This window comes from Rhinolophus sinicus, chromosome 6 (genome assembly GCF_057876585.1).
Source record: "Rhinolophus sinicus isolate RSI-liver-muscle chromosome 6, RSI-T2T, whole genome shotgun sequence".
NCBI lineage: Eukaryota > Metazoa > Chordata > Mammalia > Chiroptera > Rhinolophidae > Rhinolophus > Rhinolophus sinicus.
In genome coordinates this window covers 28,449,069-28,464,309 of record NC_142506.1, presented here as the reverse complement: position 1 = coordinate 28,464,309, position 15,241 = coordinate 28,449,069, and the positions used below count along the sequence as shown (strand labels likewise).

Here is a 15,241-nt window from a genome sequence, read left to right as displayed (position 1 = left end):
CCCCCAATGGAAGGTTGGGCAGGGGGAGATGGGGCTGAATTGTAATTCAGTGTTTGAAAAGAGACATAATGAAGCCAGCAGATATCAGAATGGGATCCTAGAGGGATTTCTAAAGAGGCCTTTGTACATTCATTAGATTTCCATCCACTGTAAGTGTGGGCTTCCTTGAAGGTCTGGGGAAGAAAGTGACCGAGCAGAGATTGGAGTGATACATCTACAAGCTAAGGTGTTCCGGATACCAGGAGCAGGAAGAACCCAAGCAGCACTCAGAGTTAGGAGAGTCAGCTTTATTACGCCAGCGGGCTCAGCAGGATCCTTCCCAAATACTGAATCCCTGGCAAGGTTTTGAGCAGGTTTTTATGGGTTGGGGACTTCCTTGAGTTGGGGAAGGGGTTGGTGTCGTCTGGTGATTGGCTCGGGGTGTGGCTTGGAGGGGGTTATGAGGAAGTGGGCTGGGGCTTAGGCAGGGGACTTCTCTCTCTGCTCGGGCCACCATTTTAGGTCAGTTCCACGTGGCAGGGAACCGTTTTAGGTCAGTTTCTCCATCAAAGGGACACTAAGGATTTCTGGTTGTCACCAGAAGCTAGGAGAGAGGCATGGAACAGATTTGCCCTCAGAGCCCTCAGAACAAACCAACCCTGCTGACAACTTGGTTCCAGAATTCCAGCCTCCAGAACTGTGAGACAATACATTTCAGTTGTTTTAGCACCCAGTCTGTGGTCCTTTGTTCTGGTGGCCATAGGAAGCTAACACAGGAGAAAGTACTCGGTATGTCTGAGGAAACATCCAAAGGCCGGTGTTGCTGGAGGTGATGCATGAGAATGAGGCCTCGGTGACCCCTCTGGCTGGGCTGTGGGCTGCTGTGACCAGTATGCTGGTGACTGCCCCCAGGTGGCCATCGGGGGGTAGTCCCAGCCCCACCATGGCCTTTTGCTACAGAAAGAGCTTCCAGAGTGAGTCAAAGGAGCTGGGTTCAGCCTCCACCTCCATCTGCTTGTAGCTGTGTAACTCACATTTCCACATTCCTCATCTGTGACATGGGAGGAGGACCATGACAATGCTTGGCCCTTACCTCTCTCAGGGTGCTGGCGAGGAGCTGAGGAAACTGTTGGGAAGCCTGCTGTGAATCATATGCACCAGGTGTGAGATGCAACTACTCCTGATGTTTCAGAGTGTCAGCAGAGACCCTGAAGGAGCTGCTTGTCTAGGCAGAATTCACTAAATGTTATGAAATTAGTTTTAAGACCTTTGACTTGTCACCTACCTGGACACTACATAAGAAAAGGCTGAGGGACACTGCAAGAAATAGGCAGAGAGTTGTTAAGAGTGAGAGCTGTTGGAGGCATGAGGTATGGGCTTCTTTCTTTATACCCCCTGACTGTCCCCACCCCCTCCCCACAATAAGCCAGTGAAACTTTGAGGCTTCAAAACACCCACAGGGGGCTGGCCCGGTGGCTCAGGCGGTTAGAGCTCCATGCTCCTAACTCCGAAGGCTGCCGGTTTGATTCCCACATGGGCCAGTGGGCTCTCAACCACAAGGTTGTCAGTTCAATTCCTCGAGTCCCGCAAGGGATAGTGGGCTCCGCCCCCTGCAACTAGCAACGGCAACTGGACCTGGAGCTGAGCTGCGCCCTCCACAACTAAGACTGAAAGGACAACAACTTGACTTGGAAAAAAAAAAAGAAAGTCCTAGAAGTACACACTGCTCCCCCAATAAAGTCCTGTTTAAAAAAAAAAAAAAAGTGTATGTTGATACCTTTAAAAAAAAAAACGAAAAACACCCACAGGGAGCTTGACAGGTGCCCTTTGGAGTTGGAGGGACAAAGGGACACATACACAAGTCACATTTCAAGCTATAACGGTAGAGCCTGGTTGGAGTGGTCTATAGTGGCAGGATGAGGAGAAGGGTCCATGGCAGTGAGCTGCCCTCACAACCACAGGGCTCAGGAGGGCATTTCCCACAGCTGCATGAGGACCCCACGGAAAAGAGGTGGCACTGAGTTACCTTGAAAGGGACACTGTCCCAAAGGACCATCAGCAAGACAAGGTGACCCTAGCAGAATGACTCAGGGTGGGGCGGATGTCAAAAGCCAAGGGCTGAGGGCAGTTTATAAATGGGCAACTTGAGGACATCACCTGTGTCTAACATTCCCTCCCAGAGGGCTCTCTGAGGAATCTGCATAAGTCTCACGTGGGAGAGAGTAAGCTTTTGGGCAGGCCACATCCAGGGCACTGGTTCCAGAAACCTCCTATACTGATCAAGTACTGTACTGGAGCTTTCCGCCCTTTACCTGTCCCCCACCCTGCTCCAAGTCTGGGGGGCGGGCAGAACAGTATTTGAGCAAGACGAGGAATTGGGGAGAAGCCCACTATGCGCCTCCTCCCGTAGTTTGAGCTTCGTAGACCGAGTCAGGCCTGAGTTTTAAATTGGATGTGGAATTATAGCTTTGATAGTGGACTGAACTGGACTTTCCAACACCTGAAAAAGATGACTACTCATTAATAGAGTGACTGAAAAAGCTATGGAACTTCTCTTAGAATTCATCCAAGGACAGAGAAAAACAACCTGAGAGGAGTTAGTTTAAAGAAGCAGTGGTCAGAAAGAATCAAGATTTTTTTTCTGCTTGTACCACACTGAATCTTACTCTCTTAAAAAAGAAGTTATAGTAGATAAATGTTAACATTGGAACTTCCTTTCCTGGGAATAAAAGAATCAACAGAGTCTAATCCTCTTATAGCTAAATAAATAATCCACACAAGGGACATGTTTTAAACAATTATCAAATATAGGATGCTAGAAACCATTGTTCTCTTTCATTAATTTTATTTAGATTGAATCCTGAGTTAGCAATAAAACCGTAGGCTTCCATTTAAGAAATGGCATTTATATTCAAAGAAGGAAATGAGGCTATTCCTTAAATTGTACTTTACCAAGATGCTTGTGAATTGAGATGACTGGAGGAAATTATAATTAAGTTCTATAGGTTTTCAGGCACTTTGAAATGGATAGGAATGCATTAAATCATAAAATATTGTTAGAACAGCTGCATAGTTTACAAAGAATCTGATGTATCTTGAGTACCACAAATTCTAGTGTTTGAGTCTAATGTATATTGCTCTTGACATTAGTTAGGACTTCTTTGTTTGACAGTAACAGAAACCCAACTCAGACTAACTTGAGCTGAAAGAGAATACATTGGTTCATGTCCTGGGAGGTCCAGGGTGGACTTGACTTTAGACATGGCTGGATGTAGGTCTGCTTCTCTATCTCTTAGCTCTGCTAGTTATGCTTCACTTCATTCAACAAAATTTCTTCATATGGTGAGCAAGATATCTCCTGGGCTCATCTCCCATGCTCTCTTCTTCCCAGCTCAGCAACCACAGAAGACAGTGCACGTGTGTCAGCAGTGTCCACACAGCTATAAACCAAAGACAATTCAGGTTATATTCCACTCCTGAACCAACCTCTTTTGCTAGGAGACTGTAAACTCTGGCCAGTATGGGTCATGTGGCCATCTCTGTAGTGGGAGGCTGGGGCACCAATGTTTGACAGTCTCTTTTGGACCTCACAGAATAGGCAAGAAATTCCCCCAGAAGAACTAGTAGAAGGGGATGGAATAGTATGCTACCTTAGCATACTACGAGCTCCATTTTCTTCTATTTGCAGAGAATATTCAGTTGGCACTTTCTAGTTCTGGAGTTGAAATGATGTTCTTTCACCTTGTGTCGTGTGGTCACACAGCAGCCTAGCCGTTTGTCCCCCCAAACCTTTCCCTAAGGAAAGAAGTCTCTGTGGGACTGTGCCTCGCTGGGACTGAGTTTGTAATACCTTGTGTCTCTCCGCCTGGTCTGCAAAATGAAGGGTCTGCAGTCAAAGACGAGTAAGATTCCTCATGGGAGGAACAACTCAAGCCAGACGGGACCCCGTTGAGACCCCCAATGAGCTGTTACAAGAAATAACAAGAAGGAGCCTTGCCCCTCCTTCCTCCTGCTTTGAGAGAAGCTGCTTCCTACTCCTGCTGCTCCCTCTCACCTAATTGTGAGAGAGGCCCATTAGAGCGATAAGATCAAGCTCTTTCTGCTCAGCTCATGGGACAGTTTCACCAGGAGAGACTCTCTCCCCCAGGGAGGTGCATACCGCACCTTAGTCATCATGGGACGGCATGCTTCGGCTGCTTTGGGACAAATAATTGGGTATTGAAATCATTTTTTTGAAATGGTGTAAGAGTTTCACAGACCCCGCCTCTAATCACGTGATGTTCATTGTTTGTAATCAATAAATACCGACAGTCGGCCCGATTCGGGGCTCCAGTCTCTTGAGGCTGCGAGTCCCTTGGTCCTCTGTGATTTAACTGTATTGAGTCTCTGTCTCTTTATTATAGTTTAACCCTCGCTGCCCCCCTCGCCTTGCCACGGCTTGTGTTGTGCAGGTTGCAACATCTGGCACCCAATGTGGGGGTCGAGAAGGGAAGGACGACCCAGAGTCATGAGGTCTGCAGATACGGCTGAAGGGCTCCGAGCATCCGCCGCGGCAGCTACCTAGGGTAAGGAGGTAGTCTTTGGACTTGGAGAATTTAACCAGGGTAACAGAGGGAATTTAACAGAGAACAAACTACTAACATTTTCGTGTGAAAGAGTGTGATTGTGTGAGTGAATGCTTACAATCCCACGGTCCTCGTGGCTACGGGATTTGAGTGGGCTCGTTACCAAGGTTCCATCACCACGTCATAAGGCATAACGGTGATTTGGGGTCTCCCCAACCAGGGTCGGGGGTTATACGACCACGCCTCTAGCTACGACGGGTGCTAAGGTCCCGAGAGGGGCACGGCCGGCCGAGCATCAGAGTGGGGATCAAGTGAAAGTCCTTCTCTTTCCTTTCCTGTTCATTAACTAACATGGGTAACACAGAGAGCAAGTATAGACCTTACATTTGTCTGCTTAAGCAGCTTCTGATAAAAGGGAAGCATAAGACTTCAGAAAAAAAGTTGGAAGAACTCCTTAAAGTAATTGAAACTCATTGTTCCTGGTTTCTAAACCTGGAGACGTTAGACTTAGATAAATGGGAAGCAGTTGGCCAGAACCTCCGTGGTTTACATGTTAACGGAACACCCTTTCCTGGCTCAATTTGGGAAACGTTTGAGCTGGTTCATTCAGTTTTAGAACCGCTCCAAACAGATTCGGAAGAAGAGGGAGAAGGGGATGACAGAGATTCCTGTAAAAAGACCAAAGAAGGACAAGATGAGGATGAGGGATCTGAGTCATTCTCCACAACTATTCCTAGAAATTTGTACCCAGATCGGGAGGATTGTTTCAGGGATGATTTCTGCCCTCCTCCAGCTCATTGGCCTCCTCCACCACCGCCTTGTATAGAACAGGTGTGGAAACCTCCTAAAGTTCCCTATGGGAACAATAATCCTTTCAATAAGGATGTCCCTAAGGCAACCAAAAAAGGCTTACGCTCACCATTGTCAGCTATAGAGCGTAGTGTATATCAGGCCAGACTAGAAGGAGATATAGATGCCCTTCATTTTCCAGGACCTCTCAGACAGACTGCTCCACCAGATGATAATAACCCTGATGGGACTCATGAGGCTATTTATGAGCCTTTTCCTTTTAAATTGCTAAAAGAATTAAAACAGGCAGTTTTGCAGTTTGGGGCCACTTCTCCGTATACCATTGGCCTCATTAAAAGCATCACCAATGGTAATCAGATGATTCCTGCTGATTGGCATGTTCTAGCTAAAACCTGTCTGACTCCATCTCAATTCCTCCAATTTAAGACTTGGTGGGTTGAGGGAGCAGAAGCACAGGAAAGACAAAACCGGGAACGTAAGTTGAATATTTCTGCTGATGAACTTCTAGGACAAAGACAGTGGGCTGAAATTCGCCAACAATTAACCATAGAAGAATTAGGCATTGAACAGCTCAAACAAATTTGTTTAACTGCCTGGGGAAAGATTGAGGTCGAGGGAAAAACTCATTGCTCCTTTCAAAAAATCCTACAAGGCCCACAAGAGCCGTATTCTGATTTTCTGGCTCGGTTACAAGAGGCAATTCATAAACAGGTTAACAACCCTGTTGCTGCAGATGTTATCTTACAAATTATGGCCTATGAAAATGCTAATAAAGATTGCAAACGTATGATTGGAGCTCAAAAGGGAAAAACTGATGCTATGGGCTATCTCCGCTTGTGCCAAGAGGTAGAGACAGAGGGTCATAAGGCAGCCCTGTTAGCTAATGCTATTACAGGTGCCTTGCAAAAGAAGGATAAGTTCTCCGGCACTTGCTATAATTGTGGCAAGGCTGGCCATTCTAAAAAGAATTGTAGGGTTAAAAATAAAAATAATTCTCAGCCACAACAGCCTGCTCCTTCCCAAGGCGCTAGACAGCCTGGGGTGTGTCCACGCTGTCAAAAAGGAAATCATTGGGCATCAGCATGTAGATCCAAATATCATCAAGATGGAACCCTGCTTCAGGGAAACAGGAAGCAGGGCCAGCCCCAGGCCCAGAAAACAACCAGGGCGTTTGTGAGCCAGCCAGTGCCTCAGGCCGGAACGTTTGTGAACCCGGCAATGCCTCAAAATTACCAGTCAGTTCCCCCTCCTCAAGGTTATTAATAGAACAATTAACTCCTGCCACTGAAGAAAGTGCTGCAGTTGATGTTTGTACAGCTCAAGATATTTTGCTGCTTCCAGGAGAAGCCCCCCTTCGTGTGCCCACATGCTTAGTTGGACCAATTCCTCAAAATACAGTTGGCTTACATTCAAGCTTAACATAAAAAGGAATTACAGTCCACACTGGAATAATAGACCCAGATTTTAAAGGAGAAATTCAAATTATTATGCCCTCCTCAGTTCCTTGGTCCACAAAATAGGGAGAAAGAGTTGCTCAGCTTCTTTTAATTCCTTATATTCCACCTAAGATGCAAGGAACTCAAAAAAGAACTGGAGGATTTGGGAGTACCAGCTTGGCAAGTACTTTCCCAGCAGAAAAGATTTCTAATATTCACCCTGTTTGCCAAGTTAAACTTCAAAATAGGAAATTCTTAGGACTTATGGATACTGGTGCTGACATCTCTATAATATGTTCCCAAGATTGGCCAGCTAATTGGCTCACCCAACAAGCTAATATCAATGTTGTTGGAGTAGGTGAGGCTACGGGACTGCTTCAAAGCACTTGCATTCTCCCGTGCCCAAAAAGGATTTTTACAGCCTTACATCGCTGACATTCCTATCAGTTTGTGGGGTTGAGATCTGCTTTCTCAGTGGGGAGCGGAAATCAGGATACCCCCCGGACAATATAGCCCACAAAGTCAAAATATGATAAAACAAATAGGATATCAGTCAGGACAAGGATTAGGAAAATTTAATCAAGGTATTACTCAACCTATTCAGCCAGAATCTCAGATGGGACGCGAAGGATTGGAATTTCATTCACAAGATCAACAGCCTTTTTATTAGGGGCCACTGTTGCTGAGCTAAAAACTCCTTTAGCTCTTAAATGGAATAGTGATAAGCCTCATTGGATCGAACAGTGGCCCCTTTCAAAAGAAAAATTAGAGGCTTTAATAGAATGAGTACAAATTCAATTAGAACAAGATCATATAGAACATTCAACTAGTCCTTGGAATTAACCTGTGTTTGTTATAAAAAAGATGAGGAAAATGGAGACTGCTTACTGATTTGCGAATAGTTAATTCTTTAATTGAGCCTATGGGTCCATTACAACCTGGACTCCCCCAGCCATCAATGATTCCTAAAAATTGGCCATTAGTAGTAATAGACTTACAAGACTGCTTTTATTCAATTCCTTTGCATCCTGAGGATTGCCCTAGATTTGCATTTTCAGTGCCCTCTTTAAGTAATAAAGAGCCAATTAAAAGATATCAATGGAAAGTGGTTCCTCAGGGCATGTTAAATAGTCCCACAATTTGTCAGTTTTTTTGTGGCCAGAGCTGTTTCTCCGGTCAGGGAAAAATTTCCAGATTTTTATATCATGCATTATATGGGTGATATTCTTTGCGCTGCACCCTCTCCAGAAATTTTGGCAGATTGTTTTAAATTGCTTCAAGAACAACTTGAGTTAGCAGGACTTTGTATTGCTCCTGATAAAATTCAAACCACAACTCCTATAAAATACCTTGGAGCTATTCTAGATAGACAGACAATTAGACCTCAAAAGGTACAAATCAGAAGAGATCAGATTTCCCCATTAAATGATTTACAAAAGTTGTTGGGAGATATTAATTGGCTGCGTCCCACTCTGGGAATCCAAACCTATGCGCTCAGTAATTTGTTTGGTCTCTTGAGGGGTCCTTCTTAATTAAATAGTCCCTGTACTCTGACTCCTCAAGCCAGTCAGGAGTTAGAATTAGTGCAAAAGAAAATTCAAGAAGCTCAGATTCAGCGCATAGATCCATCACAACCTTTACAGATTTTGATTTTTTCCACTCCTCATTCACCTAAAGCGGTCATTGTTCAACAAGATGACCTTGTAGAGTGGTTGTTTCTGCCTAATAATTTTGTTAAGTCCCTTCCAGCATATTTAGAGTTAATTTCAGAACTTGTTTCACGAGCTCGCACCAGAGTTCTCCATTTAAACGGAATTGAGGCTAATAAGATAGAAGTTCCGTTTAAAAAACAACAAATTATACATTTAAATACCCATTCTGAAATTTGGCAAGTTGCTATTTGTGGATATTTTGGAATAATTGATAATCATTATCCAAAAAATAAGTTGTTTAAATTTTTATTCAAAACCAGCTGGATTCTCCCTAAGAGATTGAAACTAATTGCACCTCTGAACAGAGAACAGAGCTAGTTGCAGTCTTGACTGCCTTACAAGATCATATAGAGCCTTTAAATATTGTTTCTGATTCAGCATATGTTGTACATACAGTACAAAATGTTGAGACGGCACTTCTAACAACCCCAACCCGTCTCTCCAGTTTCTTTTTAATCAACTCCAACAAGTTGTCAGAAACCGACAATATCCATTTTTCATTACCCATATCCATGCTCACACTCCCTTACCAGGAGCATTGAGGTGTGGCAATGCTCTTGCAGATTCATTGGTTGCTAATGTGTTGGTTACCGAGGCAACCAAGTTTCATTCTTTAACCCATACCAATGCCGCTGGCCTTCAGACTCGTTTTCCAATTACTTTTAAACAAGCTAAACATGTAGTTCAAACCTGCCTAACCTGTCAAATTCTCAATGTTCCTCAAAATGTCCAGAAGGGGTTAATCCCAGAGGTTTGGTTCCTAATGCTATCTGGCAAATGGATATGACCCATGTTCCTTCGTTTGGATGCTTGTCTTTTGTTCATGTCACTATTGATACATCTTCGGTTTTATCACGGCCACCGCTCAAAGCAGCAAGACAACGGACCGGACATTCTTGCAGACATTTGCTTATCTGTTTCTCCATTATGGGACTGCCTCAAGCCATTAAAACAGATAATGGCCCAGCCTATACTAGTAACAAGTTCACAAAATTTTGTGAACAGTGGAACATTAATCATACTACTGGGATTCCTTATAATCCCCAAGGACAAGCTATTGTAGAACGTGCTAATTGTACTCTTGACAAACAACTTCAAAAACAGAAGGGGGGAGACTATAAGGATCTTCCGCAAGTACAATTAGCCAGAGCTATGTTTACTTTAAATTTTTTGAATTTTTCTGGCTCTAGCAGTAATACAGAACGACACCTTGGGTGCACAGCTGCAGAAAGACATTTCAATAAGCTCCATAGCCCCAAAGGTTTGGAAGATGTGCCCATTTGGTGGAAGGACATTCAGACTAATCAATGGCAGTTAGGGACTTTGTTAACATGGGCAGGAGGTTTTGCCTGTGTTTCTCCAGGACCAAAAGAACGTCCTTTGTGGGTGCCTAGTTGGTGCATCAAGCCATACCATGGAGTCCGGTCCCCTGCCCGATGTGACTATCACTCTCCGGTCCGGATCACCACTGATTGCCAGCGTGTATGCCACTTGTCGGATGATTCCCGCCCGAGTGACCCGAACCGTTGGATGAATCGCTTCATGGGCCCCCGTTTATCCGGCTCTGGCTCCCCAGATGGCACGCCCACTGTGTCGGCCCTATCCGGCGCCAGCGCCTCTGCCACGTGTGACGACCCCTCCGCAGTCCCCTGAGCCTGAACCACGCGGCGCTTCTCTGTGGTCGGATCCTGTCATCCGCGGCCGAACTCCTTGTGGGGCTACTGCACTTCCTACTTAGAGACAACTCAGAACGCTGTCTCGCGAGGCTGAGAAAAAATTAATTGAGGAAAGGCTCCCTATGACAGCCACTAATATGTTTGTCTCTATAATGGCTGTTCTCACAGCTGTAAGTTGTTTTCCTTTGGGTGTTCAAGCAGATAATGTTACCTATTGGGCTTATGTTCCCAACCCCCCCATTGCTGACACCTGTGACCTGGAATGATGATCCTCCCTTAGTTTATATAAATGACAGTTCCTGGTTTCCAGGATGGGAGGATCAAAGAGGCCCAGAGCTTCCTAATGAAGAAGGCAGAGAGTTTAATCTTTTTGGTGCTACAGCTATGGGATATACATATATCCCCCTCTCTGCATCGGCCCCATTCCTCCCTGTGTTCTGATTTTTGATCAAGTTTGGGTAATCCCAAAGGGAGAAGGAAATAATTCTTATAAAGATTTATTTATGCTTTCAGGAAAAGGATTTCAGACAGAAGGGTTAAGTATCCATCTTTTTCCTCCTCCCATCCATCCGTGTCCTCAGGACAAATGGGTTGACACTCATTCCCACATTCATTGGGAAGAATGCAGAGGAAGCTGAGATAGAGTGTTGGCTCTACCTCTTTAGGTACAATTGTTGATTGGGACCTTTTGGTATTGTTATGCACACCTGTTCACAAGGAAGGTGTTCTGATCCCCACTCTCTTCAAGATAAATTAGTTCTGGGAGATTTTCCCAAGATTATTAAATCTTCATTTGATATTTCAGTTTATTGGATAGATAAAGTTCTGGCCCCACCACAATTAAGAATAATTACTCTTCTTCGGGGTCCAGTACAAAAAACTTGTGGAAAGTTGCCCTAGACTTGGGCCCAATTAAATTGTATAATGGAAATTATACTAAAGATGATACTAAACAATATACCTTTAGATTTGAAGAGACGCCGATGTTTAATCTACAGGTGTGTCTTAAAATCCCCTATGTTTTTCTGGTTGGAACATTTACACTTAATTCATCTCTTAATGTTGTTGAATGTCCTCATTTTACCTGTATAGATTCTTCCATTTATATTTCATCTCAAGATAAGGTTATGATCTGGAGAAAAAGAAGGGGTCTATGGATTCCTGTTCAAGCCCCTAGAGTGTGGAAGGGCTCTCCCACTGTTCATATTGTTCTTCAATTGCTTCATAAGATTGTATATAGAGCTAAAAGATTTATTGGATTGTTAATTGCTGCTATTATGGGAATAATTGCTGTAACTACTGTTGCTGCTGTTTCTGGTGTTGCTCTTCATCAAACAGTTCAGACCACAGAATTTGTACAAAAGTGGCATGAAAATGCTAGTAAAACTCGGAATCAACAAGTTAAGATAGATCAAGAAATTAATGTTAGATTAACTGATTTAGAAACAACTGTTGTTTTTCTTGGTGATCAATTAGAAAATTTGTGTACCATGATTATTCTTAAATGTGATTGGAATGTGTCCACTTATTGTGTAACCCATTTTCTTATAATCAGACTCGTACTCCTTGGTCTGAAGTCTGTGCTCACCTTTTGGGACATATGCCTAATCTCACTGTAGATATTGTTCAATTACAACAGGAAGTTGATCAAATGTCTAGTGCTAAGTCCAATTTCTCCCAGGAGAAGATACCTTTCTGCTGCTGCAGAGGGACTTTCCACCTTAAACCCTGTTAATTGGATAAAAAATTTGGGTGGTGGGTTTATTGGTGTTATTGCTGTATTAATTGTTATATTTTGTTTGTTTTGTTTAGTCCTCGGATGCGGACAGGCCTCCCTCCAAAGGGCGTTAAATGAAGAAACGGCACGGTCTGTGTTTCTCACACTACAAAAACAAAAATGGGGAGATGTGGTCACACAGCAGCCTAGCCGTTTGTCCCCCCAAACCTTTCCCTAAGGAAAGAAGAATCTGTGGGACTGTGCCTCTCTGGGGTTGAGTTTATAATATCCTGAGTCTCTCCATCTGGTCTTCAAGAGAAGGGTCTGCAGTCAAAGACGAGTAAGATTCCTCATGGGAGGAACAACTCAAGCCAGACGGGACCCCGTTGAGACCCCCAATGAGCTGTTATAAGAAATAACAAGAAGGAGCCTTGCCCCTCCTTCCTCCTGCTTTGAGAGAAGCTGCTGCCTACTCCTGCTGCTCCCTCTCACCTAATTGTGAGAGAGGCCCATTAGAGCAATAAGATCAAGCTCTTTCTGCTCAGCTCATGGGACAGTTTCACCAGGAGAGACTCTCTCCCCCAGAGAGGTGCATACCGCACCTTAGTCATCATGGGACGGCATGCTTCGGCTGCTTTGGGACAAATAATTGGGCATTGAAATCATTTTTCTGATGTGGTTGTAAGAGTTTCACAGACCCTGCTGCTAATCATGTGATGCTCTTTGTTTGTAATCAATAAATACCGACAGTCGGCCCGATTCGGGGCTCCAGTCTCTTGAGGCTGCGAGTCCCTTGGTCCTCTGTGGTTTAACTGTATTGAGTCTCTGTCTCTTTATTATAGTTTAACCCTCGCCACCTTCCTCGCCTTCCCATCGCTTGTGTTGTGCAGGTTGCACAGTGTCGCTATTCTCCCCTCTACCCAGAGTCAGCCTAGTTGTCTGAGCCCCAGTTACAGAACCACTGGGAGAATGAACCTATTTTGAGTATGTGTAACTTTCTTCTTAAGGCAGCAGAGTTTATTTTATTAGGCTATCCATTTATTTATAAGTTACTTATACACCATTTGCTTCTGATTTAAGGCACCTTATAATGACATAAATAGCATATAACCAATAAGATCAAGGCAAAAAAGAGCAAACACCAAGTAAGAAGGGTACCAAGGAAACTAAAATAAAAACTCTAGGCTAAAGATGACTGCAAACACTTCTGCTACCGTGTTTCCCTGAAAATAAGACCTAACCGGAAAATAAGCCCTACCGTGATTTTTCAGGATGCTCCTAATATAAAATAAGCCCTAATGCGTCTTTTAGAGCAAAAATTAATACAAGACCCGGTCTTATTTTGGGGGAAATATGGTATTGATAATGGTTGAGTAAGGTTCTTGTTAGGTTCTGCCTCTAGGGAGCATGAGAGGGAAGACTGGAAGGTTAGAGAATGGAAAAGGGACTTCATTTCTGTTTGCTTACTATTCCAGCATTTTCCCTGGCCCTTGCCCCTTGCAGTTGCAATTTCTAGTGTCCAACTTCTTTCAACACTTCCCCTCAGAGGCACCAGCACCAACTGGGCGGTGTCTCTTTCTTAGAAGCCTGTTGTTCTAGCTTTTGGGGGCCCCTCCTCCAAGTATTTAATTTTTGATAGCCCCAAACTATTCCCTTTGTTCTCCTAACCTTAGGGGTGATAGCTGCTTCCCGCATTTACTATGTCTGTGTGACTTCAGTTTGTATTTTGAAATTTTCAGTGTTTTAATACTTGTTTTAAATTTTCTGTTCGAATAACTCATGTGGTTTCTGTTTTCCTGACTGGCCCCCAATGGATACACATTCCTTTGAGATTGATCATCACGTGTCAAGCAGGATATGGAAAAATCGTGAACAACTTTTGTTTGGAGTTTGTTCTTGGATCCAGGACACCTCCTTTCAGGGCTCTGTCTCCTAGATACTCACTGCCAGCCTTAGCCTCTTTCCTTCCCATCACCCACACCTCATTCTGATAGGTAGCAATGTGTAGTCATGGATCTTGGTAAAACAAACTAATCCCATAGTTTCCCTCCCAGGTAACCTATTGTCTTGGTTGAGATAAACATGCTTCTTCAGAGGGCTTTACAGAATGTCAAAAAGGGAGGAAATCTTGTGCCCAGTGGCTCACCATTGGTTTCCATGCAAACAGACAGAGCCACCTACTGTACTCTGTCCATGTGTAAGGCAACGTGGGAGTGCTGGGATGTTCCTTCTTTCTTTGACACCTTCCCATCTGGGCCAGTGGGAAGGTTAAAGGAGCTCATGAATAAGAACAAAAGCAGATTAATGCATTCCAATGCTGCATAGTAAGACAAAGGGAGGCTGCCAGAGCCTCAAAGATGCTATTTGTTACAAATACAGTGAATTACTTTGAGCTGGTACAGATAAATTAATTTTCTCAAGTAGTCAATTTAAACAAATTTCCTCAGCTTTGCTTAGAGTAATTGAATGCAATTCAAGTTATGGGTTGTGTATTTGATAATGAACAACTATCCCCAATCCCCCTTTCTGTGGAAAAGGATTTTATGTTTTGTGATTCTTTCAGATCCCTCATATTATGTATATTTCCATGCTCAGCTCCTAACCTGCAATTTAATCAGCAAATCTAATGCTTTAAGATATTTCAAGATAATACACGGAAGTTACAAGACATATACATGGCAGGTGTTCAGTAAATGGTAATTATAATACTTTGTCAGGTTGTATTTTCCAAAAATGGTTATAACAATTTTTTCCACCCCATATATTCTTTCAGAACTTTGCCACTTCCCCCATCAAGAGGTGGAGTCTATGTCCCCCCCCTTGAAACTGGTTGGGCTTTTGTGACTGTCCTAGACTTCTGATGCTAGGTCATAAAAGGTCTCTCTCTCTCTCTCTCCTCTCTCTCTCTCTCTCTCTCTCCCCCCCCCCCCCCCCCGCCTTTCCTCTCTCCACTTTCTTTGGAGTCCTGAGCCTCCATATAAGAAATGTGTCTACCTGAAGCCTCCATGCTGGAGAGTCGAGATAGCAAAATGACATAGAGACAGAGAATGTTATCTGAGGAGCCTTGCTATCCACATCAGCTCTTGAGTCTTCCCAGCCCATGTGCCAGACACATAAGTGAATTAGGTGATCCTAGCCCTACTCATCATCTGACTGTACCTGCATGAGGGAGCCCAAGGGAAACCCCCCGATCCACGAGGTAACAATAAATTATTGTTATTGTTTTAAGCCACCAAGTTTTTTTTTGTTTTTCACATTTCTCACTGTCTCGTTGATCAGGTTTTTATTCAAAATTAGCTGTCCAAAGTGATTTAACCTTTATGTGATAAACAAATGTAAGTTTATG

General features: G+C 43.8%; 1 protein-coding gene across 1 annotated transcript; it reads left to right on the top strand.

Annotated features, from left to right (window-relative positions):
- Positions 1-4,895: 4,895 nt before the first annotated feature.
- On the top strand, positions 4,896-10,155 carry LOC148757844 (endogenous retrovirus group K member 7 Gag polyprotein-like). The gene is made up of 2 exons (XM_088799300.1): positions 4,896-5,703; positions 9,866-10,155. The coding sequence occupies exons 1-2, from the start codon at positions 4,896-4,898 to the stop codon at positions 10,153-10,155; spliced, it is 1,098 nt and encodes a 365-aa protein (XP_088655426.1).
- The last annotated feature ends 5,086 nt before the right edge of the window (positions 10,156-15,241 follow it).

Excerpts from the sequence above, each read along its gene's own strand:
- LOC148757844 (XM_088799300.1), top strand. The coding sequence starts at position 4,896 with ATGGGTAACACAGAGAGCAAGTATAGACCTTACATTTGTCTGCTTAAG. Across the intron at positions 5,704-9,865 it reads CATTAAAAGCATCACCAATG|GACCAAAAGAACGTCCTTTG; the intron begins GTAATCAGATGA and ends GTGTTTCTCCAG.